Source organism: Sus scrofa, chromosome 18 (genome assembly GCF_000003025.6).
Source record: "Sus scrofa isolate TJ Tabasco breed Duroc chromosome 18, Sscrofa11.1, whole genome shotgun sequence".
NCBI classification, from domain to species: domain Eukaryota; kingdom Metazoa; phylum Chordata; class Mammalia; order Artiodactyla; family Suidae; genus Sus; species Sus scrofa.
In genome coordinates this window covers 19,722,930-19,741,664 of record NC_010460.4, presented here as the reverse complement: position 1 = coordinate 19,741,664, position 18,735 = coordinate 19,722,930, and the positions used below count along the sequence as shown (strand labels likewise).

The window sequence follows — 18,735 nt, the reverse complement described above, 5'->3', positions numbered from 1 at the left end:
GAGGAAACACACAAACACACAAGGAAATCTCAGGGCAGGCCCTCATTTACTGCTTCTGACTCAACATGGCCAGGGTCTCTGTGGGACCCCTCCCCAGTGCCCAGGCAGGGTGACAGCTGCTCTTGGAGGTAAGACTTCTGGCCTGATGCGTCCTGGTCAGTGTTGTCTTGGCTCAGGGTGGCCCCTGGGGCTCCCGGCTGGGGCTGGGTAGAGTGCTGGGTAGCTGGTCCCCAGTGAGGAGGACTTGGGGGCAGGCCTCCGGTGGGATGCAGTGGGCCTCGTGCTCCACCAGGCCCGCAGGGCACTGGCAGCCAGGCACGCAGGGCCTCACGCAGTGTGCCGCCAGCTCCCCCAGGGGCACGTGCTGGTTGAAGCAGGTGCGGGGACAAGGCGGGCCACACTCATCGAACATGAAGCCACGGTCCAGGGGGCAGCCCACCACTGCAGGCGGAGGGCAAGGCATGGTCACTGTTCCAGTCCCCAGGCTCACCCCATGTGACCCTCCCTGTACCTACCCTGGGCCATCCCTTCCCCAACTTGCACTGGGCATATCCCCTCACCACAGAGCGTGGGGCCCCGCCAGGCAGGCGTCACCCCTGCTTGGCGACAGTGGCTGGCATACGCTTCCAGGACATCACAGAGGCAGGTGTCAGCCGCGGAGCCAAGGCCACAGGCACAGAGGTCATACACGCAGGCGGCGAAGAAGGGCTCCGGTGGCACCACAGCGTGGCAGCGACTGAACGTGGAGGACTTGAGCACCCCACACCGGGCATTGGCCTCCCGCCTGGCACGGTACCCTGCTGCCCGGCACGGATCCACTTCTCGGCCCTTGGAACAGGGCCGACCAGGTCCGGGCCCCTCTGGGACCTAAGTGGAGAGAGCAACCCTGACATAACAGCACCCGCTGGCAGCTGACCTTTGTGTGCTGTGCCTTCAAAGCAGTTTTCACAAAATGCATTTGTTTTAGCCTCAAAAACCTCTCACAAGAATGACAAAGGAAGCATCAGCACCTTTTCCTTTGTGCCCATTTTACAGATGGACAATGTAAGGCCCAGAGCAGCAAAGTGACTTGTCCAAGATCAGACAGCCAGTGAGTGGCAAAGCAGGGTTGGGGATTCAGATGATGAGATCCCTTTCAACAGGCCATCCTGCCTCCTCCAGCACCATGACAGGTGAGAAGCCCCCAAACCTCCCTGAAAGGCCCCAAGCCCATCTTGTGTCCAACCCTTCTTTCCATAGCAGAGAGAGGGCAGTTCTGAGACTCATACTCAACTGAGCCTCCCCAGCCCCCCAACTCCTGTGCCACTCACCTGCCAGCTATTCCCGAAGGCAGCCTCAGTGGACAGGAGCATCCCCTCAGGGCCGCGCAGATCATCCTGGGCAAAGCCATTGAAGTTGCCACAGAGCCCACAAACCTGGCCCCGGTAGGAGCCGGGCACTCTCACCTCCACCTGGGACTGCCCATCCCACAGCACCTGCACAGAGAGGCTGGGAGTGGCGAGTGGGGAAATGCAGGGCCCGCTCGAAGCCCAGGGCCACGATGAGATCCTGCTGTACTGCGCTGGGGACTAGGTCTAGTCACTTGTGATGGGACATGATGGAGAAGGATGTGAGAAAATGTGTGTATATGTGTATATATATCTATATGACTGGGTCACTTTGCTGTACAGCAGAAATTGACAGAACATTGTAAATCAACTATAATAGAAAAAATAAAAATCTAAAAAAAAAAAACCAAAACAAAAGCCCAGGGCCTATCCTGCCTGGCTGTAGGCACTGAGTCAGCGCGCCCCCTGCTGTAGGGGAGGAGAATGGACAGATGGAGGCACTTTCTGGAAGGGAGGCTGTGCAGGCCAAGGTCAGGCAAGGCACCTGCTGTGTCAGTCCTGGGCAAACATAGAAGATGCCAAGAGCTACCCACAGCTCTCTCAGGAGGGGACCTTCTCCCGTCACCATTCCTGAACTGTGCCCCCAAAGCCTAATTAGTCTGTATCATAAGTTTTGTATCATAAGTTTTTGTGTACGTGTGTGCATGTTTAGGGCCGCATCTACACAATATGGAAGTTCCCAGGCTAGGCGTCAAATCGGAGCTGCAAATGCCAGCCTAAGCCATAGCCACAGCAATGCAGGATCCAAGCCAAGTCTGCAACCTACACCACAGCTCACAGCAATGCTGGATCCTTAACCCACTAAGGCCAGGGATTGAACCCAAATTCTCATGGATACTAGTCATATTCACTTCCACTGAGCCACAAGGGGACCTCCTGGAGTCTGTGTCATAAGTTTAGACAAGTCTTATTTTATAAATTTACAAATGTGCTTGTTGCTGGAGGCAGGGGAGTGAATTACTCTTCGACATGCGAACTGGAAGGAATCCCTGAAACCACCTAAGAGACCTTAGTTGACACCTTCCCTCAACTAACCCTTTCCCCATTTGACAGACAGGAAAGCTGAGGCCCAGAGAGGACTGGCCTAAGGTAATGGCTTAAGAACCCTGGTGTGGAATTCCCATCGCGGCTCAGTGGTTAACGAATCTGACTAGCATCCATGAGAATGCAGGTTCAAACCCGGCCTCGCTCTGTGGGGTACAGGATCTGGCATTGCCGTGAGCTGCCACAGATGAGGCTCAGATCCTGCATTGCTATGGCTATGGCTATGGTGTAGGCCAGCAGCTACAGCTCCAATTTGACCCCTATCCTGGGAACTTATATATGCCACTGGTGTGCCCCCCCCCCAAAAAAAAAGAGAAAGAGAGAGAGAGTACCCTGGTGTTTTGTGACTGAGTCAAGATTAGAAACCAGGCTCAGAACTCCTTTCATTGCACCTGGAGGTGTCTAACCCTGATTGCTCCCCTCCCCTCCGAATCCAGCAGAACGAAATCACCTCCTTGGCCTCATACGGCCTGGAAGGTAGCTGGTATCCCCACTCCCTCTACAGATGACAGACGCTTGAACAGGCCTGAGGCTCCCCTGCCCTCCGCTCGACCGGGTGGCACCTGGAGCCCTGACTGGGCATGCAGGATCACCGTGCGTCCCCGCAGCTCCGCGTACAGAAGAGGCTCCCGCAGGGAGGGCAAGGCCACTGGGCGTCCATCCACCTGGAGGAGAAGCAACGTCAGCAGGCACGAGTCAACAGCCCGACCGACCTTCCCTGGGTCCTCAGCTCTGCTCACCGTGACCACCCTGCCCTGCAGTAGCTGCACGGTCACGTCACCCAGCAACACCGCCACCTCCTGGGTCCAGGACACGCCACTCCGGCCCCTGTCATCGTTGGTCACGTGCACGCTGCGGTGTGGAAGGCCCGGGCGCAGTGGTCAGCCGGGACAGGAGTAGCGGGATCAGGGAGAAGGCAGAGGGAGTTGCGCACCTGAAGTTCCCTCCACGGCAGTCCTTGGCCAGCACATAGCTGCAGCTGCCCTGGAAGTGCAGCAGGCGGCCGTCGAAGGTGCGGTAATGAGGATCTCCGAAGGCCATGCAGGAAGCGGGCCGGGGCAGACAGTGCGGGCAGCAGCTGCCGGGATTCAGGGCCGGGGCCTCGTCCTGGCCTCCGCCCCAGTCACTGTCAGACAAACAAGCCGCCTTCCCGGCGGCCCCCAAAGCAGAGCCTCCCGGAGGGGAGAGGATCGCCCAGGAATCACCAGGGCTCCCGGGCTCCCTGCTGGCGGGGTCAGGACGCCACCTCGTGGCCACATCGGGAACTGCAGGACCTGGACAAGCCCAGCCTCCTCTCTTGCAGCTGACCGAGAGGGCGATGCCTCCCTGCTTCCTCCCCTCAGATCCTACCAGGTCCAGACCTCGGCACTCACCGGATTGCAGAAGAGCAGAGGGCAGCGCTGGCTGTGGCAGCGCACGGTGCCCGCCACGCAGGAACAGCTGGTGCAGGCATCCACGGCCCAGTGCTCCCCAGAGGCCACCTGCTGGCCCTGGTGCAAGCAGGACTGGGCGGGGGCTGAGGGGACAGGAAGGGGTGGCCGTCTTCTTCTCGTCCCTCACCATGGGTCTTGCCTCCACTTCCCCCCATCTCCCTGGCCCGCACCTTGGCATCTCTCACAGCACCTGCCAGCCTCCCGTACCTTCGCCCAGCCATGGGGGCAGGAGAGGGCCTGGCACTCCTCGAGGTGGCAATCCACGTGGCCCCGCTGAAGACAGATGTCATTGCTCTAGGGATTTTCAGCAGGGTCTGGAGTCTCTGGCCTCACACTTCTGGGGATCTTCTGGATCAGGGGCTAGGGCAGCAGCCCCTTCTCTTTCTGCCCCTGCCCCAGGAGAGCACCCACTTCAAGTTCAAGTGGGGATGCCTCTGCCCCCTTGCCCAGAGGGGGCGCCTTTTTCTAATTACTTTGGAGACCCCATATTATCTTGTCCTGAGACTCCTCCCTTTATCCACCTCTCTGTCTTCCACCTCCCACCCTCCCACCCGCAGCTCACACGGCAGGTGCAAGTGATACAGGCGTTGCTGGGGTCCTGCCAGCTTTCTCCATCCGCCACTCTCCGGCCATCAACGTCCACCACACATTCTGAGGAGGAAGAAATGGGGGTAGGGGAGCACCGTTATTCCAGCTGCGTGAGCTCACCCTCAATGCCCAGGGCGGGGCCCACCCCATCCAGTTAGCACCCCGAGGCTGTGGATTTCTTCAACCAGCACCATGGGCCCTCCTGGATGGCAGACCCTGCACCAGTGCTCAGGATGCCCAGGGTGTCCCGTAAGCCAGGAGAGCCAGAGGCTGGAACCTTCTCTGGGCTGGCTGCCAGCTCAGCAGTATAATGTCTTAGAGTGGACCTGGGGCCTCTGAGCCCCCTGACAAGGCGCAGGCCAGGCCTTGAGCATCCAGGCTTCATTCCCTGCCTCCCTCGACCTCACAGGTCCCTCCTCCACCCCCATTGCCTAGCGCTCCATTTCTGCAGAGGAGGGAACCTGCGCCTGGAGCCTGCACTGCATGTGGCCCACTAGGCCCAAGGACACCACCCTTCCCATCTCCCCTGAGCTCCAGCTCTGAGCGTGTAGCACAAAATTGGGCACAAACCTTGGCACACAGGGCAGCAGCTCCCAGAGGGGGTGTGACGCTCCAACAGGGGACAGCTGAGCTCAGGACAAGCCCGCTGAATGCAGAGCCAAGTCAGGTCCTGTGGAAGGACACAGGAATGCCACAGGTAGGGAACAGGAGGGAGGGATCAGGACCTAAGTAGGGCCATTCTGGACAAGTGGGCAAACGTTGTCCAGGGCAAGTGGGAAGCCCGGAGCTGCTGCGGGAGAGGAGTCGCAACCACAGCCCACAGAGGAGGAAGGAGAAGGGGCTTGGGGAGTCCCCAAGGCAGGAGCCTCACCTGGCACTGGCAGGTGTAGCAGGGGCCTGGTAGGGCCAGCTCAGACCCCAGCAGACCCTCTGTGCAGTGACTCAGCGCCTCTGTGAAGATAAGAAGGCAATGTGGGAGATGCGGGGGTGGGGGTGCAGGGAAAAAAGCCCAGTTGACCCCCCCTCCCACTGTGTCCCCAGAATCCTCGGCCCAGGGCATACCCATGCCCCTAACACCTTGACTCCAGGAAAAATACATCTTTTTTCTTTTCTTTCAGCAAAGAAAGTTCAGATGTTTGAAAGGGAACTTTGCTAGGCTGCTAGGATGGGGAGCCTGGAAGCACACCAAATGTGGCTTCCTTAGCCCCAGGTCACTAAGGACCATCAGGCCGCCCAGCTTACTCCCCTTCCCACGTGCTTTCATATTGTCTGGAAGGAGGCACAATGAGCCAGGTACCTGGCTCCAGCACTCCCACGCCTGTGCCATTTTAGGCAAATTAGTCAACCTCTCTGAACCTCAATTTCTTCAACTGTAAAGAGGGAATAATACGTACTCCACTGGGTACTGTAGGAATTAAATGAGATCCTGTTTATTAAAGGTGTCAGCTACAGTGCATGGCATGTAGCAGGTGCTTAGTAAATACTATTCTTTTTCTCTTTCCCTGTAGCACATCCTAACAAGTGTTAAGAATAGTTCTCCTGGGAGTTCCCATCATGGCTCGCTGGAAAACAATCTGACTAGTATCCATGAGGATGCAGGTTCAATCCCTGGTCTCGCTCAGTGGGTTAAGGATCTGGCATTGCCGTGAACTGTGGTGTAGGTTGCAGACGCAGCTCAGATCTGGCATTGCTGTGGCTGTGGCGAAGGCCAGCAGCTACAGCTCCAATTTGACCTCTGGTGTGGAAATCTCCATGTGCCTCGGATGCGGCCCTAAAACAACTGGGGAAAAAAAAAAAAGAAGAAGAAGAAGGAGAAGAATAGCTTTCCCCACATCTGCATCTGGGCCACTCACTGCCCCTCTGGTCTTAACATCACTGCCCTCAAGAAGCCAGCAGCCAGGGAACCCCCCTCCACTGTTGGTAGGAAAGTAAATTGGCACAACTACTATGGCAAACATTGTGGAGGTTTCTCAGAAAACCAAACATAAAACTACCCTATGATCCAGCAATCCCACTCCTGGGCATATAGCCAGACAAAACGACGATTCCCAAAGATACATGCACCACTATGTTCGCTGCAGCACTATTCCCACAATAGCCAAGTCATCAGCAGACGAAGGGATTAAGAAGATGTGTACATATCTGCAATGGAATACTACTCGGCCATAAAAAGAATGAAATAAGGCCTCTGTAGCAATATGGATGCAGCTAGAGATTATCATACTAAATTGAGGAAGTCAGAAAGAGATAGACGAATATCATATATCACATATATGTGGAATCTAAAATATGGTACAAATGAACCCATCTACAGAACAGAAACAGACTCACAGACACAGAGAACAGATTTGTGGTTGCCAAGAGGGAGAGGGGAGGGATTAGGATGGACTGGGAGTTTAGGGTTAGTATGTACAATCAATTACGCTTAGAATGGATAAGCAATGAGGCGCTACTCTATGGCACAGGGAACTATATCCAGTCTCCTGGGAGAGATCATGATGGAAAATAATATTAAAAAAAAAAAAAAGAATTTAGGAGTTCCCGTATTGGCTCAGCGTTTAATGAACCCGACTAGCATTCATGAGGACGTGGGTTTGATCCCTGGCCTCGCTCAGTGGGTTAAGGATCCAGTGTTGCTGTGAGCTGAGGTGTAGGTCGCAGACGCGGCTCGGATCGCGCGTTGCTGTGGCTGTGGTGTAGGCCGGTGGCTACAGCTCTGATTGGACCCCTAGCCTGGGAACCTCCATATGCCATGGTGTGGCCCTAAAAAGGTAAATAAATAAATAATTTTTACATATGTATGGCTGAGTCACTTTGCTTTACAGCAGAAATTAGCACAGCATTGTAAATTAACTATACTAAAAAAAAAAAAAAAAAAAAAAAAAAGCCAGCAGCCAGCCCTATTGCCATTCTAGTAGCGCCACCTGCTGGAAAGGATGTATCAGACGTCAGAGTCAAGAGATGCTGCTAGCTTCCCATCTCATCCTCCGGGGTATGGACTCCCAGAACAATCTATGGGACACAGGAAAGGGTTGGGACTGTGGAGGAGAGCTAACTAGCTCTTCCAGTGTCACTCTGGGGGTGGAAGCCCTGCCCTCTTTAACTACCCCCCAGTCTGGAGACTCACGGGCACAGGTGGGGCAGCAGTGCTGGGGCCCAGGGGGCAGGAGCTGGCTGGCGGGGCAGCCCACCAGGCTGGGACATTGCCGCCGGTGACAGCGAACGCTGGGAGGCCCTTCAGGCTGCAGCTGAATGAGTGAGCAGAGGGTGGGTCCCAGGCAATGGAAGCCAAGAGCCACCCTTCCAACCCCAGACCCCGCGCTCCTCCATCTGCCTTGGGCAGGCCAGACTCTAGTGGGCAGAGACTCAGTGTCTTCCTTAGACTTGCTCCTCACCCCATGTCCCAACCCCCAGCGATGACAGTGCCTGCTCACTTGGGCCTCAATCTTCATGTGACTTTTTACCCTTCTTTACTCTCATGCCACCCTCCTCCCTAATCCCACTAATCTCCTGATCTGGGATTTCATTTGCCTGCTGAAAACCCTTCCTCTGGCTCTTACCTTCTTTTTTTCCTTTCCTTTTTGCTTTTTAGGGCCGCACTCAAGGCATATGGAAGATCCCAGGCTAGGGGTCTAATCAGAGCTGTAGCTGCCGGTCTACACCACAGCCACAGCAACATGGGATCCAAGCTGCGTCTGAAGCCTACACCACATCTCCCGGCAACACCTGATCCTTAACCCACCGAGCGATGTCAGGGACTGAACCCACATCCTCATGGATGCTAGTCAGATTCATTAACCACTGAACCACGACAGGAACTCCTGGCTGTTACTTTTCAAATATAATTTCCCCAATTGGGCCCCCAAGCACTTCCCAGGCATCTCCTCCCAAACTTCTACCTACACTCCAGCCAGGAAGGCCTGCCCACTGCCTGCCCCACACTCGGCCCCTGTGGCCCGGGTCCAGCTCCAGACTTCCTGGCCCTGCTGGCTCTTCGCCCAAGCCCCTGCCTCACCCCCTGGCCACAGAGACACACCCTCCCGCAATGTCCAGGCTGCCCCTCCTCAGTGGCCCGCCCCCAGCCTGGCCCTCACCTACCTCACAGATGCACACTTCACAGGGGTCGGCCCCAGGCTGGAAGCTCTCCCCAGGCTCATACTTCCGACCCTTGTGTTCACAGTCTTGGGGGGCGGGGTAAGAGCAGAACAGACCGGGGAGCTTTCAGGCCAGGTTAATGCCAGGGGTGGGGTTCTCTGCCCCTCAGGTCCCTAGCCTCAGAGACTGGGATATGTACAGTGGGGGCCACTTCTCCTGAAACAGCCACCTCTGCCACCCAGCCCAGGACAGTGGCAGGGAGAGGCTGACCAGCCGCTGCCTCCCTGCAGCTCCCTCTCCCCTCCCCCAGGCTCCCAGTACCAGAGCATCGAGGGCAGCAGTCACTGGGCCCCTGGCGGGGCTGGGCACAGGAGGTGACGCACTGGATGCGGGCGCAGGTGATGACTCCCTCGTGACACATGCAGGAGGAGCAGGGGCTGTCGGGGGGCTCCCAGCTACTGCCTTCAGGGTGCTCCTCCCCGCGAACCAAGCAGCCTGCGGCCCAGGTGGAGGGATGAGCTCTGAGTGGGTTCTGCGCATCTGCCCCAACCCCCACCCCGGGAGGTCAGCAGGACACGTGGGTGCCAGAGCGGGTTCTGCAGGCGGAGAGGTGGCCTGGGGCAGAACTCCTGTCTGTGGTGGAGGGGAAAGACACTGGGTTGAGGGGTCTAATCTCGTCCTTTGTCTGCTTGCTTGCTGGACCCAGTGCCTGTGCCAGACCCTGGCATGCAGTGGCCGTGTAATGGATGCCCGTGGGATGAATGAAAGGCTCCCTCATGAACCATGTGCCCAAGGAAACTCAGTCTCTCTGAGCCTCAGTCTTCCTCTTCTGTTAAATAGGGATTTTACACCTGTCCTGCCTACCTCCCAGGGCAAGGAGAGGCTGAAGGTTCTTATACCATGCTGGGCAGTGTATGCAGCAAGGGCCCACAGAGGTTAAGAAAGTTCCCTATTCTAGGATTTCCCAGCGTGGCTCGGCGGTTAGTGAACCCAACTAGTACCCATGAGGATGCAGGTTCGATCCCTGGCTTTGCTCAGTGGGCTAAGGATCTGGCGTTGCCATGAGTTGTGGTGTAGGTTGCAGACCCCGCTTAGGTCCCATGTTGCTGTGGCTGTGGCGTGGGCTGGCAGATGTAGCTCTGATTGGAACCCTAGCCTGGGAACCTCCATATGCCACGGGTGAGGCCCTAAAAAGACAAAAAAAAAAAAAAAAAAAAAAAAGAGAGAGAGATAGAGAGAAGAAAGACCTCTATTCTGAAAGCAAATGGCCTAGATGCAAATCTTGACTCCGCCACCTGCTGGCTAAGTGATTATAGGTAAGTTATGTTATCTCTCTGTACCTTGTTCTCTTATCTGTAAAATGGGAATAAGAACAGTGCCAATCTGATGAGATCACTGTGTGGATTAAATGACATATGATGTCACTTATATGTGGCACAAATGGAGTTCCCACTGTGGCTCAACAGTTAGCGAACCCTGACTGGCATCTATGAAGACACAGGTTCGATCCCTGGCCTTGCTCAGTGGGTTCCAGATCCAGCCATGAACTGTGGTAGAGCTCACAGAAGCAGCTCAGATCCTGTGTTGCTGTGGCTGTGGTGTAGGATGGTGGCTACAGCTCCGATTGGACCCCTAGCCTGGAAACCTCCATATGCCATGGGTGCAGCCCTAAAAAGACGAAAAAGATAAAATACGGCACATACGAACCTATCTATAGAACAGAAACAAATTCATAGACATGGAGAACAGACTTGTGGTGGCCAAGGGGGAGCGGGAGGGAGTGGGACGGACTGGGAGTTGGGGCTTAGTAGAGGCAAACTATTGCATTTGGAGTGGATAAGCCGTGAGATCCTGCTGTTACACACAGGGAGCTCTGTCTATCACTTGTGATGGAACTCGATGGACGATCTTAGGAGAAGAAGAATGTACGTGTATGTGTAACTGGGTCACTTTGCTATACAGCAGAAATTGTCAGAACATTGTAAAGCAACTATAGTAAAAATGACGTATGTGTAAGGTGCCTAGCGGGGTCTGGCACAGACGCTACATGCTCAATAAAAGTTAGTTATCGGCATTACCGTTATGAATGGGGTTTGGTTAGGAACAGGGCAGCTTTGAGGCGATTCCAAGAAGCATCTAGAAGGGGAGATGGTGTGGGCAGGTGGGGGGCAGGGACAGGTAGGAAGAGCTGAAGGTGGGCAGAGGCGGGAGCCCGAGGGCGAGGGGTGGGAGGGCCCGAGGGGTGGACAGGGAGGTGGGAAGGCTGGAAGAGGGCTGAGGGGGGGGAGGTGGCGCAGATGCAGGGATGTGGGGCCCGGCACCCCACAGGCCAGGGGCCAGGCGTACCTCTGCAGCGGGGACAGCAGCTCCCTTGCTCTGTCACCTGGAGCGGGCAGGGCAGGGGCGGGCATGGCAGCCGTGCACAGCTGACCTGGCCGGCCTGCAGGGGACTCGGGGTCAGCCACTTGCTCCCTAGGCCGGGAGTCCCCGCCCTCGCTCCGCCCCTGGGCCGCCTCCCTCCCGCACCTGACAGCGACACCGCTCACAGCTGCCTGGGGGCCCCTCAAACGTCTCCCCGTCCTGGTGCTCCCGGCCGTGAGAGAGGCAGCCTGTGGACACAAGTGTCCTGGGTGGGGGGCTGTGCCACCTTGCCCAGTCCAACCTCAGGCCTGGCAGAAAGGGAGGGCGGAGGGGCGGGAAAGCGCATGGGGGCCGGGCGGGCGGGCTCACTGTGGCAAACGGGGCAGAAGCAGGGGCCTGGAGAGGGATGCGGGCAGAGAGCTGGGGGACACGGCTTCTTCCGGCAGCTCATGGAACCTTCCTGGGGGAGAGAAGAGGCCATGCTGCCACTTCCCAGCCCCCATGTCATCACACCCTTAAGCCAGGTTAGACTCGGCCCCATCATGAGGTGTCCCTGCCGAGCCTGCTGCTGGGGGCAGGGGGCAAACCCCCTCCCTTAGCCCAGAAGAGCCGAACCCAAGCCTGTCCTCACGGATGGCCCAGGCAGCACGTGCCCACGAGAACCGCCTGGAGGCAACAACCTCTTTCTGGCCAGAGAGGAAGATCAAACGCTGAAGGGTTCCCAAGCTCCCACAGGGCCGCCTCACCTGGCAGGTGCAGAGGGAGCAGGTGGGGTCAAGTGGGTCAGGAAGGGTCTCTCCGGGGGCAGCAGTGACCCCATGATAGAGGCATCCTGGCGGAGCAGGGAGTGCAATGGCAGAGCTGCCGTCAGTGGGGCCTCCCCTGCCCCCCTACACACACACACACACACACACACACACACACACACACACACACACACAGCCGAGCCTGGGGTCCTTTACTGAGGCTTACCTAAGGAGTCAGAAAGGGAGCGTGAGTGGCTGGGAAGGTGAGGGACGGGCCGAAAGACTTCAGCCAGATGGGGGGTGATGAGATTTGTGTGCATGAAGCGGGGGAGGGTGGGGGAGGGATCACAGACGGAGGACGATGAGAGGGATGGGCACGCTGGGCACGAGGGTGAGACAGGGCTGGGCTGGGGAGGGTGGGCTCAGGAAGCCTCTCCTCGTGGGGGCGGACTCAAGGGCAGTGGAAGCCACTGAACAGTGCTGAGTCTGCTGATGTGACATTCGAGGAAGGCAGGGAGGCAGCTGAAAAGCAGGAAGGTCTGGCAGCACAGGGGCGGCCACTGGGCGAGAACAGCACGAGGGGACAGCAGGGACAGAGAGGAGGGCATGGGTAGGGGGCGGGGGATGAGGACGCCGAGGGAAACACAGGGTGGGGGTGGCTGTCTCAGGGGAAAGGTGATGGTGGCCAGGCCACATGGCTCTGGGTGCAGGGGAGACTGGGGAGTTGGGAGGTGCCGTGGGAGGGCAGGTCTACCCTGGCAGGTTGGGCAACAGTGCCCAGGCAGGGTGAGTGGATGGCTGCAGCCCAGAGGCTCACAGGGCCGGCGGCCACAGGTCACGAAGCCCCCAAGGCAGGTGCACCGACTGCAGGACTCTCGGGGATCTGGGAACTCCTGGCTGCTCAGGTAGGACTCTCCCAGGTACTCACAGCCTTTGAGAGAGACAGGGCGGGCAGGGCAGACAGGAGAGGGGAGAGATCAGTCCTTGTCCCCGAGCTTGTGCCTGGCCTGAGTGCGAGACTTCAAAACCCTGGAAGAGGGGAGAGCTCCACCCGGGGGGCTGGTGGGCAAAGGAGTCTGGGGGAGGGGAGGTTGGATTGGCTGAAGGACAAACATTCTCCCCTTGGGCCTGCAAAGAAGCTCCCTGCCCAGTCTACAGGGAAAACCCGCGCGGCGTCTGTCCCTAGAGTTAAACACGCAGCAGGCCACTGTCCTGCCAGGAGGCCCCAATGCTCCCAACCCGAGAAAAGCTGGGAATCACTCTAGATGACACTGGTGGCGAGGACCCAAGGTACCCCCCTTTCCAAAGCTCTTTCAAGGCCTCTGATCAATCAAGGAGGGAGAGGTCCCAGGAGGGAGGCAGCCTGCCCCTGGTAGCTCTCTGACACTAGCTGACCTTCATTTTTTTTTTTTTAATGATGATAATGACGTATCAATGTAGGTTCATCACTTGAAACCAAAGCACCCCTCTGATGCGGGCGTTGATAATGGAAGGCTCTGTATGTGCGGAGGCAGTGGGTCTATGAGAAATCTCTGTATCCGCCTCTCAATTTTGCTGTGAAACTAAAACTGCTCTTTAAAAAGTCTTTTTTTTTTTTTTTTCCCTTGGCCGCTCCCACAGCATATGGAGGCTCCCAGGCTAGGGGTCTAATCGGAGGTGTGGCTAATGGGAACTCCTAAAAATATATATTTATATTATATACTTTTTTAATTGAAAAAACATTCAGCCCAGAGAGGTTTTAGAACTTGTCCAATGTCACACAGGCAAATAGCATCAGAGGCAGGAGAAAACCCAGGCTTTGGTCCATGGCTTTTTCTTACAGTAATAAATATGCTGGACCTACGCCAGGGCAGCGAAGGTGACACTAACCAGCCTCCCCCCCGCCCCCCCAACATCCCTGCCCCTCACCATCACAGGTAGGACAGCAGTCACCCCTAGCAGGGAAGGGGCACTGTGCAGGGGCACAGACCCTGGGCTCGCAGCGGACACTACCCTCCCAGCAGAGACAGACGTGGCACCTGGCAGTGGGCGAAGGGAAGCGCTCCCCGCTGGTGAACTCCTTCCCCTGGTACTGGCAGCCTAAAGGGCAGGGGAGAGGCTGGGGGGCCCTGGAGGCTGTGCACCAGGCACACAACCTCCCAGGCCCTGCAGACTGGGTGGGCACCCCCACTTTCTTAGTGAGAACCCCAACATGGGAGGGGCAGGCCAGGAGGAAGGGGGTGGCACTCCACCTGGGGCTAGAGAAAGGCGGACTCAGAGTAAGAGGCAGACCCAGAAGGTGAGGCTCTGGGGCGGAGGTGGAGGTAGTGGTGGCGGAGATGGAGAAGGTACAGCCAAGACAGGGAAGGGCGTTACCATCGCAGGAGGGGCAGCAGGGCCCTTGGCGTGGGTGGGTGCAGGGCACAGGTGGGCAGGGCAGCCGCTGGCAGGACACAGAGCCATCCAGGCAGAGGCAGAGGTGGCAGGGGTCGTCGGGTGGGGAGAAGTGCTCCTGGTGGTGGGCAGGGACCTTGCTCCCGGGCCGAGGGCAGCTGGAAGGGGTGGCTGAAGCCAGAGAGCATTCATCAGGGTCAGCGGGGTGGGGGAGAGGCTGCAGAGGGGTCCCCTGGAGGAGTGATGGGGGGTGCAGCTCCTACCCGGGCACTGTGGGCAGCACTTTCCTGGCAGCATGGCTGGCTCTGGACACAGCAAGGGCGGGCAGCGGCGGGCCAGGCACTGCACATTGCCACTCTGCAGACAGACCGATGGACCAGGCCAGGCCACCCCTTCCCACCCATGCCTCGGTGGACCTCTCCCGGTCTCCCAAAGTCCCACCCCTCCGCCCCTGGACTCTTCCTCCCATCCAGGTGGCAGACTCACCAGACAGCGACACAGGCGGCAGGGGTCAGAGGGGTGGGGGAAGTCTGCTCCATTGGGGTACTCCTTCCCACCAAAGGCACAGCCTGGGGGAGGGGGCAGCTATCGGCTGGGGAGAGGCCCTCCCCTGCCCCCTTCCCCAGGGCATGCCACCCTCCCAGCCCTAGTGCCTAGGGATAGGGCCAAGCCATCCCGAGGATCCCCCACCCTCCCATTCACCTCACCATTGCAGTTGTGCTGGCAACAGGGACCAGGCAGAGGGTGGGCACAGGAGGCCGTGGGGCAGACCCGAGGTTGACAGTGGGCCTGGCCTTCCTGACACTGGCATTCCTGGCAGGGGTCTCGGGGGTGGGAGAAGCGCTCCCCATCCACAAACACTTGTTTCTCCAGGACACAGTCTGGGCAGTGGGGGTGGGTGGTTGGGGCAAAGACCAAGAGTGCAAGGAGCAGGCTGACAGCCCCTTTGCCCTTGAGTCCAGAGCCACTGCAGAAGTGCCACTTGGAAGCTGTCTCCATGGAGGGAGACGAGCATATGTATCTCTCTGAGCATACCCGTGTGTGTGTGTGCGTGCACGCGTGAGCATTTGGTCCCTTTACCCTCAGGCAGATGTGTGTGCCCCTGCGGTTGAAGAGCTAAAGGGCTCATGCATGTGTGTGCCCGTGTTTGTGCGACTTGCCCTGCCCACTCTCGGTGCAGGGCCCCCAGCATCCCGGCTCCCCGTCTCTCCAGTAGAAAACCTGAACATTGGTTGCGAGCACCAGTGGCACACAGGTAGGTAGAGGCGGTGGAGGCGGTGGGAGAGGAAGTGTCGGAGGCGGGGAGGGTGTTGCAGCAACAGGAAGGGACACACTGACCTCTACCCTCTCCCACCCACACCCTGCCAGTTCCGGAGAGTGCCAAGCTGGGTCACATTGAAAGCAACTCAGAAGGCCGTTGCTTTCTAAGGTATGCACTGGGCCCATGGGGCCATGGAATGGCAGGATCTAGCCACCACCCCCCACTCCCGCCACCAGACAGGTGCAGCAAGCACATACCTGGGCACCTGGGGCAGCACTGGCCGGGTCCTCTCTGGGGCCTGGCACAGGTTGTGGGAGGGCAGTTGACCAAGGAGCACGTGACGGTCCCATCCTGGGAGCGGGTAAAAGGGCAATGGGGGTGGGTCCCGGGAGGAGGGGCTCAGCAGGGCAGCGGCAAGCCCCGGGGTGGTACCTCGCAGCGGCACGCGTGGCAAGGACTATCTGCATCTGTGAAGTTCTGCCCATTGGCATATACTTGGCCATGGTAGGTGCAGCTCTCACAGCTGGGGCAGCAGGCGCCTGGGTGGGGCAAGTGGATCAGAGCCCAGCCAGTCAGGGTGGGCTGGGCAGAGCAGGGGAAGAAAGCTAGATCAGGACGGGGTACTCACCAAGGGGCCGGGTAGGGTGCTGGCAGGGGGCTGGGGAGCAGAGCAAAGCCCTGCACATGGGCACCCCAGCCTGACAGGAGCAGGCCATGCAGGGCTGACCATCAGGCTCCCACTGGACCCCCTCGGCAAACTCCTCGCCATCAAGCACGCAGGCTACGCAAGGAGAGGCTGTCACCATGGCAACCCAGACACGTCCACCCATCCCTGTCCTTCGCACACCACAGCACCCTTCCCAGGCCCCTCCCTGGCTTTGCCACCCCCATGGCAGCCTCTGAACACACTCGGGAATGGCCGGTGGACTCCCCAGCAGCCCCCTGCCCCCGCTGTGAAGGAGAACTCCTCCATCTCTAGCCCCCGGACACAGCACCCTTTCCTGATGGCCCCCCCTCCAACACACACACCTGGGCAGAGCTGAGGGCCAGAGTCAGGCAGGGCACAGGGGGCCACTGGGCACTCCCGCTCCTCACAGGAGACCTCGCCGGCCTAGGAGGGAGGCTGGGTGAGAGGCCCTCCAGGGACGAGACAGGTCTGGGCCATGAGACGGTGAGTCTGCCTACCTGACAGGTGCAGTGGACACATCGGCCACTCTCTTGGAGTCTGAAGGTCTCCTGGCTCTGATACTGGTGTCCCTGGTACTCACAGCCTGGACAGGATGACAGAGGGACTGGGGGACAGGGCTGGAGGCCGACGGGGAAGCCTCATGGCACCCGAGGCATCCACCCCCAACCCCGACAAAGGACAGTCACCGTGTGTGTCTTCCACTCGGCCGGCCTCCCCGACCCCCCGGAGCAAGGGCTGGCCACAGTGCCCTGTGTGCCATGAGGCAAGGTGAGGACCCATCCCTCACCCTCACCTGGGGTGACCGTGCGGAGGTTTAGAAATAGTTTCCCCGGTACTTTAGTTCAAGGGGGCTTCCTGGAGGAACAGTGGAAGCAACTCCCTCCCCGCAGACCTGGAACCTCTCTTGGGCCAGTGTCTGCCCCTCCTCCCTGGTGATGCGAGCCCCTGACTCACCATCACAGACTGGGCAGCACTTCCCAGGGATCCTGCCTGGGTATCTGCAGGGCGTGGCTGGGCAGGGCAGAGGCTCACACTGGACACTCCCGTTCTGCCAACAGGACCTGGTCAGCACAGGAGAGGCAGGCCCAGAAGCCGGGCCCTCCCTGCCAGGCAGGCAGCCACACTCACGGCACAACGGCAGTGCGAGCAGGGGTCCCCAGAGCCCACGGGCTCCCCGCTGCGGTACTCCTGCCCGTTTAGGAAGCAGCCTGTTGGGAAGAGGGTGCTTTAACCCCTCTTCAGGGCCCCCTACCACCCCATGTGCTGGCCTTCGTGGGAGGCTTTCCGAGCCCCTCCAGGCCCCACCCCCTGACTCACCATCACACACGGGGCAGCAGGTGCCCGGGAGGGGCCGGGCAGGGTACGGGCATAGGCTGGCACATTCGTGCTGGCGGCACCGGATGTGGCCTTCCTGGTAGGGGGCAGAGTGGGTGGGGGGAGGGATGGCCGTCAGAGCTCAGCAAGTGGCAGAAACAGCATTTGAGTCCCATCGAATAAGTCCCATACACTTATTAGATGTGATGGGTTGTGTCCCCGTTCAAATCCTTATGCTGAAGTGCTGACCCGCAGTACCTCAGGGCGTGACCTTTAAATAGGCTCATAGCAGATGAGGTCAGGCTTAATGCAATGACTGGTGTCCTTGTGAAAAGAGGAAATTTGGACATGGACACACACACTCACAAAGGGAGAGCAACAGGCGAAGATGTTGGCAGAGGCCAAAGGATGCCAAGGATGGCCAGGCACCCACCAGAGCTCCTGGAACAGATGCTCCCTGACAGCCCTCAGGAGGGACCAGCCCTGCTGACCTCTCACTCTTGGACTTCTTCCTCCAGAACTATGAGATAATTCATTTCTGTTGTTTAAGCCACTCTGTTTGGGGTAATTTTTTTTTTTTTTACAGCAGCCCTAGAAACTAATAAACATGTATAACTTAGCATGTCACTTAATGTCCCTAGGCCTCAATTTACTCATTAAAAAAAGAGAGAGAGAGAGAGAGACAGGAGTTCCCACTGTGGCTCAGTGGCTTAAGAACCCGACTAGTATCCATGAGGATGCGGGTTCAATTCCTGGCCTCGCTCAGTGGGTTAAGGATCTGGTGTTGCCGTGAGCGGTGGTATAGGTTACAGATGAGGCTCAGATCTGGCGTTACTGTGGCTGTGGCATAGACCAGCAACTGTAGCTCTGATTCAACCCCTAGCCTGGGAACTTCCACATGCTGCAGGTGTGGCCCTAAAATATTTTTTAATTAAAAAAAAAAAAGAGAGAGCAAGGAGATCCTGCTGAATAGCATTGAGAACTTTGTCTAGATACTCATGTTGCAATAGAAGAAAGGGTGGGGGAAAAAAATGTAACTGTAATGTATACACGTAAGGATAACCTGACCCAATTGCTGTACAGTGGGAAAATTTAAAAAAAAATAAAAATAAAAAATAAAAAAATAAAAAAATAAAAAAGAGAGAGAGACAATAATAGTCCTGTCCTCATAGCCTTGTTATGGGGATAAGTACATGCTTGGCCGCCACCTCTGAAAGCTAGCAGCTGACGAATGGTAGCTGCTGCTCCTTCCCATGGTCCTTCCCAGACAGACCCATCCCTGGAGTTCATACCTACACCTGAGCTCAATACCTCCAGCCCCTAAGTGTCTGGGCAGCCAGTGACTCTGCTCACAGGTGGGGGGTGCGGGGGTGTCAAGATGAATGGGGGAGGGGAAGCACATGGCTGCCAAGGCACTGGCTGCCCCATGGCCTTCACCATGGAG

At 57.8% G+C, this 18,735-nt stretch overlaps 1 protein-coding gene across 6 annotated transcripts in view; it reads right to left on the bottom strand.

Moving 5' to 3' along the window:
- The window catches only part of KCP (kielin/chordin-like protein), a 52,531-nt gene continuing 33,819 nt past the window's right edge, over positions 24-18,735 (bottom strand). For 4 of the 6 annotated variants that reach the window (XM_013990798.1, XM_013990797.2, XM_013990802.2 and 1 more), the window contains 32 exons: positions 17,295-17,388; positions 17,106-17,185; positions 16,932-17,025; positions 16,475-16,560; positions 16,319-16,400; positions 15,918-16,070; positions 15,722-15,828; positions 15,547-15,640; positions 14,736-14,909; positions 14,515-14,597; positions 14,292-14,385; positions 14,011-14,199; positions 13,564-13,734; positions 12,410-12,586; positions 11,656-11,741; positions 11,279-11,369; positions 11,075-11,157; positions 10,895-10,988; positions 8,870-9,043; positions 8,552-8,634; positions 7,581-7,701; positions 5,325-5,404; positions 5,024-5,123; positions 4,428-4,516; positions 4,036-4,138; positions 3,806-3,948; positions 3,367-3,539; positions 3,173-3,284; positions 2,996-3,097; positions 1,311-1,475; positions 561-867; positions 24-441 (listed from right to left, as the gene is read on the bottom strand). In XM_013990798.1, coding sequence (XP_013846252.1) covers positions 173-441; positions 561-867; positions 1,311-1,475; positions 2,996-3,097; positions 3,173-3,284; positions 3,367-3,539; positions 3,806-3,948; positions 4,036-4,138; positions 4,428-4,516; positions 5,024-5,123; positions 5,325-5,404; positions 7,581-7,701; positions 8,552-8,634; positions 8,870-9,043; positions 10,895-10,988; positions 11,075-11,157; positions 11,279-11,369; positions 11,656-11,741; positions 12,410-12,586; positions 13,564-13,734; positions 14,011-14,199; positions 14,292-14,385; positions 14,515-14,597; positions 14,736-14,909; positions 15,547-15,640; positions 15,722-15,828; positions 15,918-16,070; positions 16,319-16,400; positions 16,475-16,560; positions 16,932-17,025; positions 17,106-17,185; positions 17,295-17,388 — 4,053 coding nt within the window. In that variant the 3' untranslated portion in view covers positions 24-172. The remainder of the gene's footprint in view (positions 442-560; positions 868-1,310; positions 1,476-2,995; positions 3,098-3,172; positions 3,285-3,366; positions 3,540-3,805; positions 3,949-4,035; positions 4,139-4,427; positions 4,517-5,023; positions 5,124-5,324; positions 5,405-7,580; positions 7,702-8,551; positions 8,635-8,869; positions 9,044-10,894; positions 10,989-11,074; positions 11,158-11,278; positions 11,370-11,655; positions 11,742-12,409; positions 12,587-13,563; positions 13,735-14,010; positions 14,200-14,291; positions 14,386-14,514; positions 14,598-14,735; positions 14,910-15,546; positions 15,641-15,721; positions 15,829-15,917; positions 16,071-16,318; positions 16,401-16,474; positions 16,561-16,931; positions 17,026-17,105; positions 17,186-17,294; positions 17,389-18,735) is intronic. The other 2 variants (XM_013990801.2, XM_021078953.1) reach the window with 1 other exon arrangement.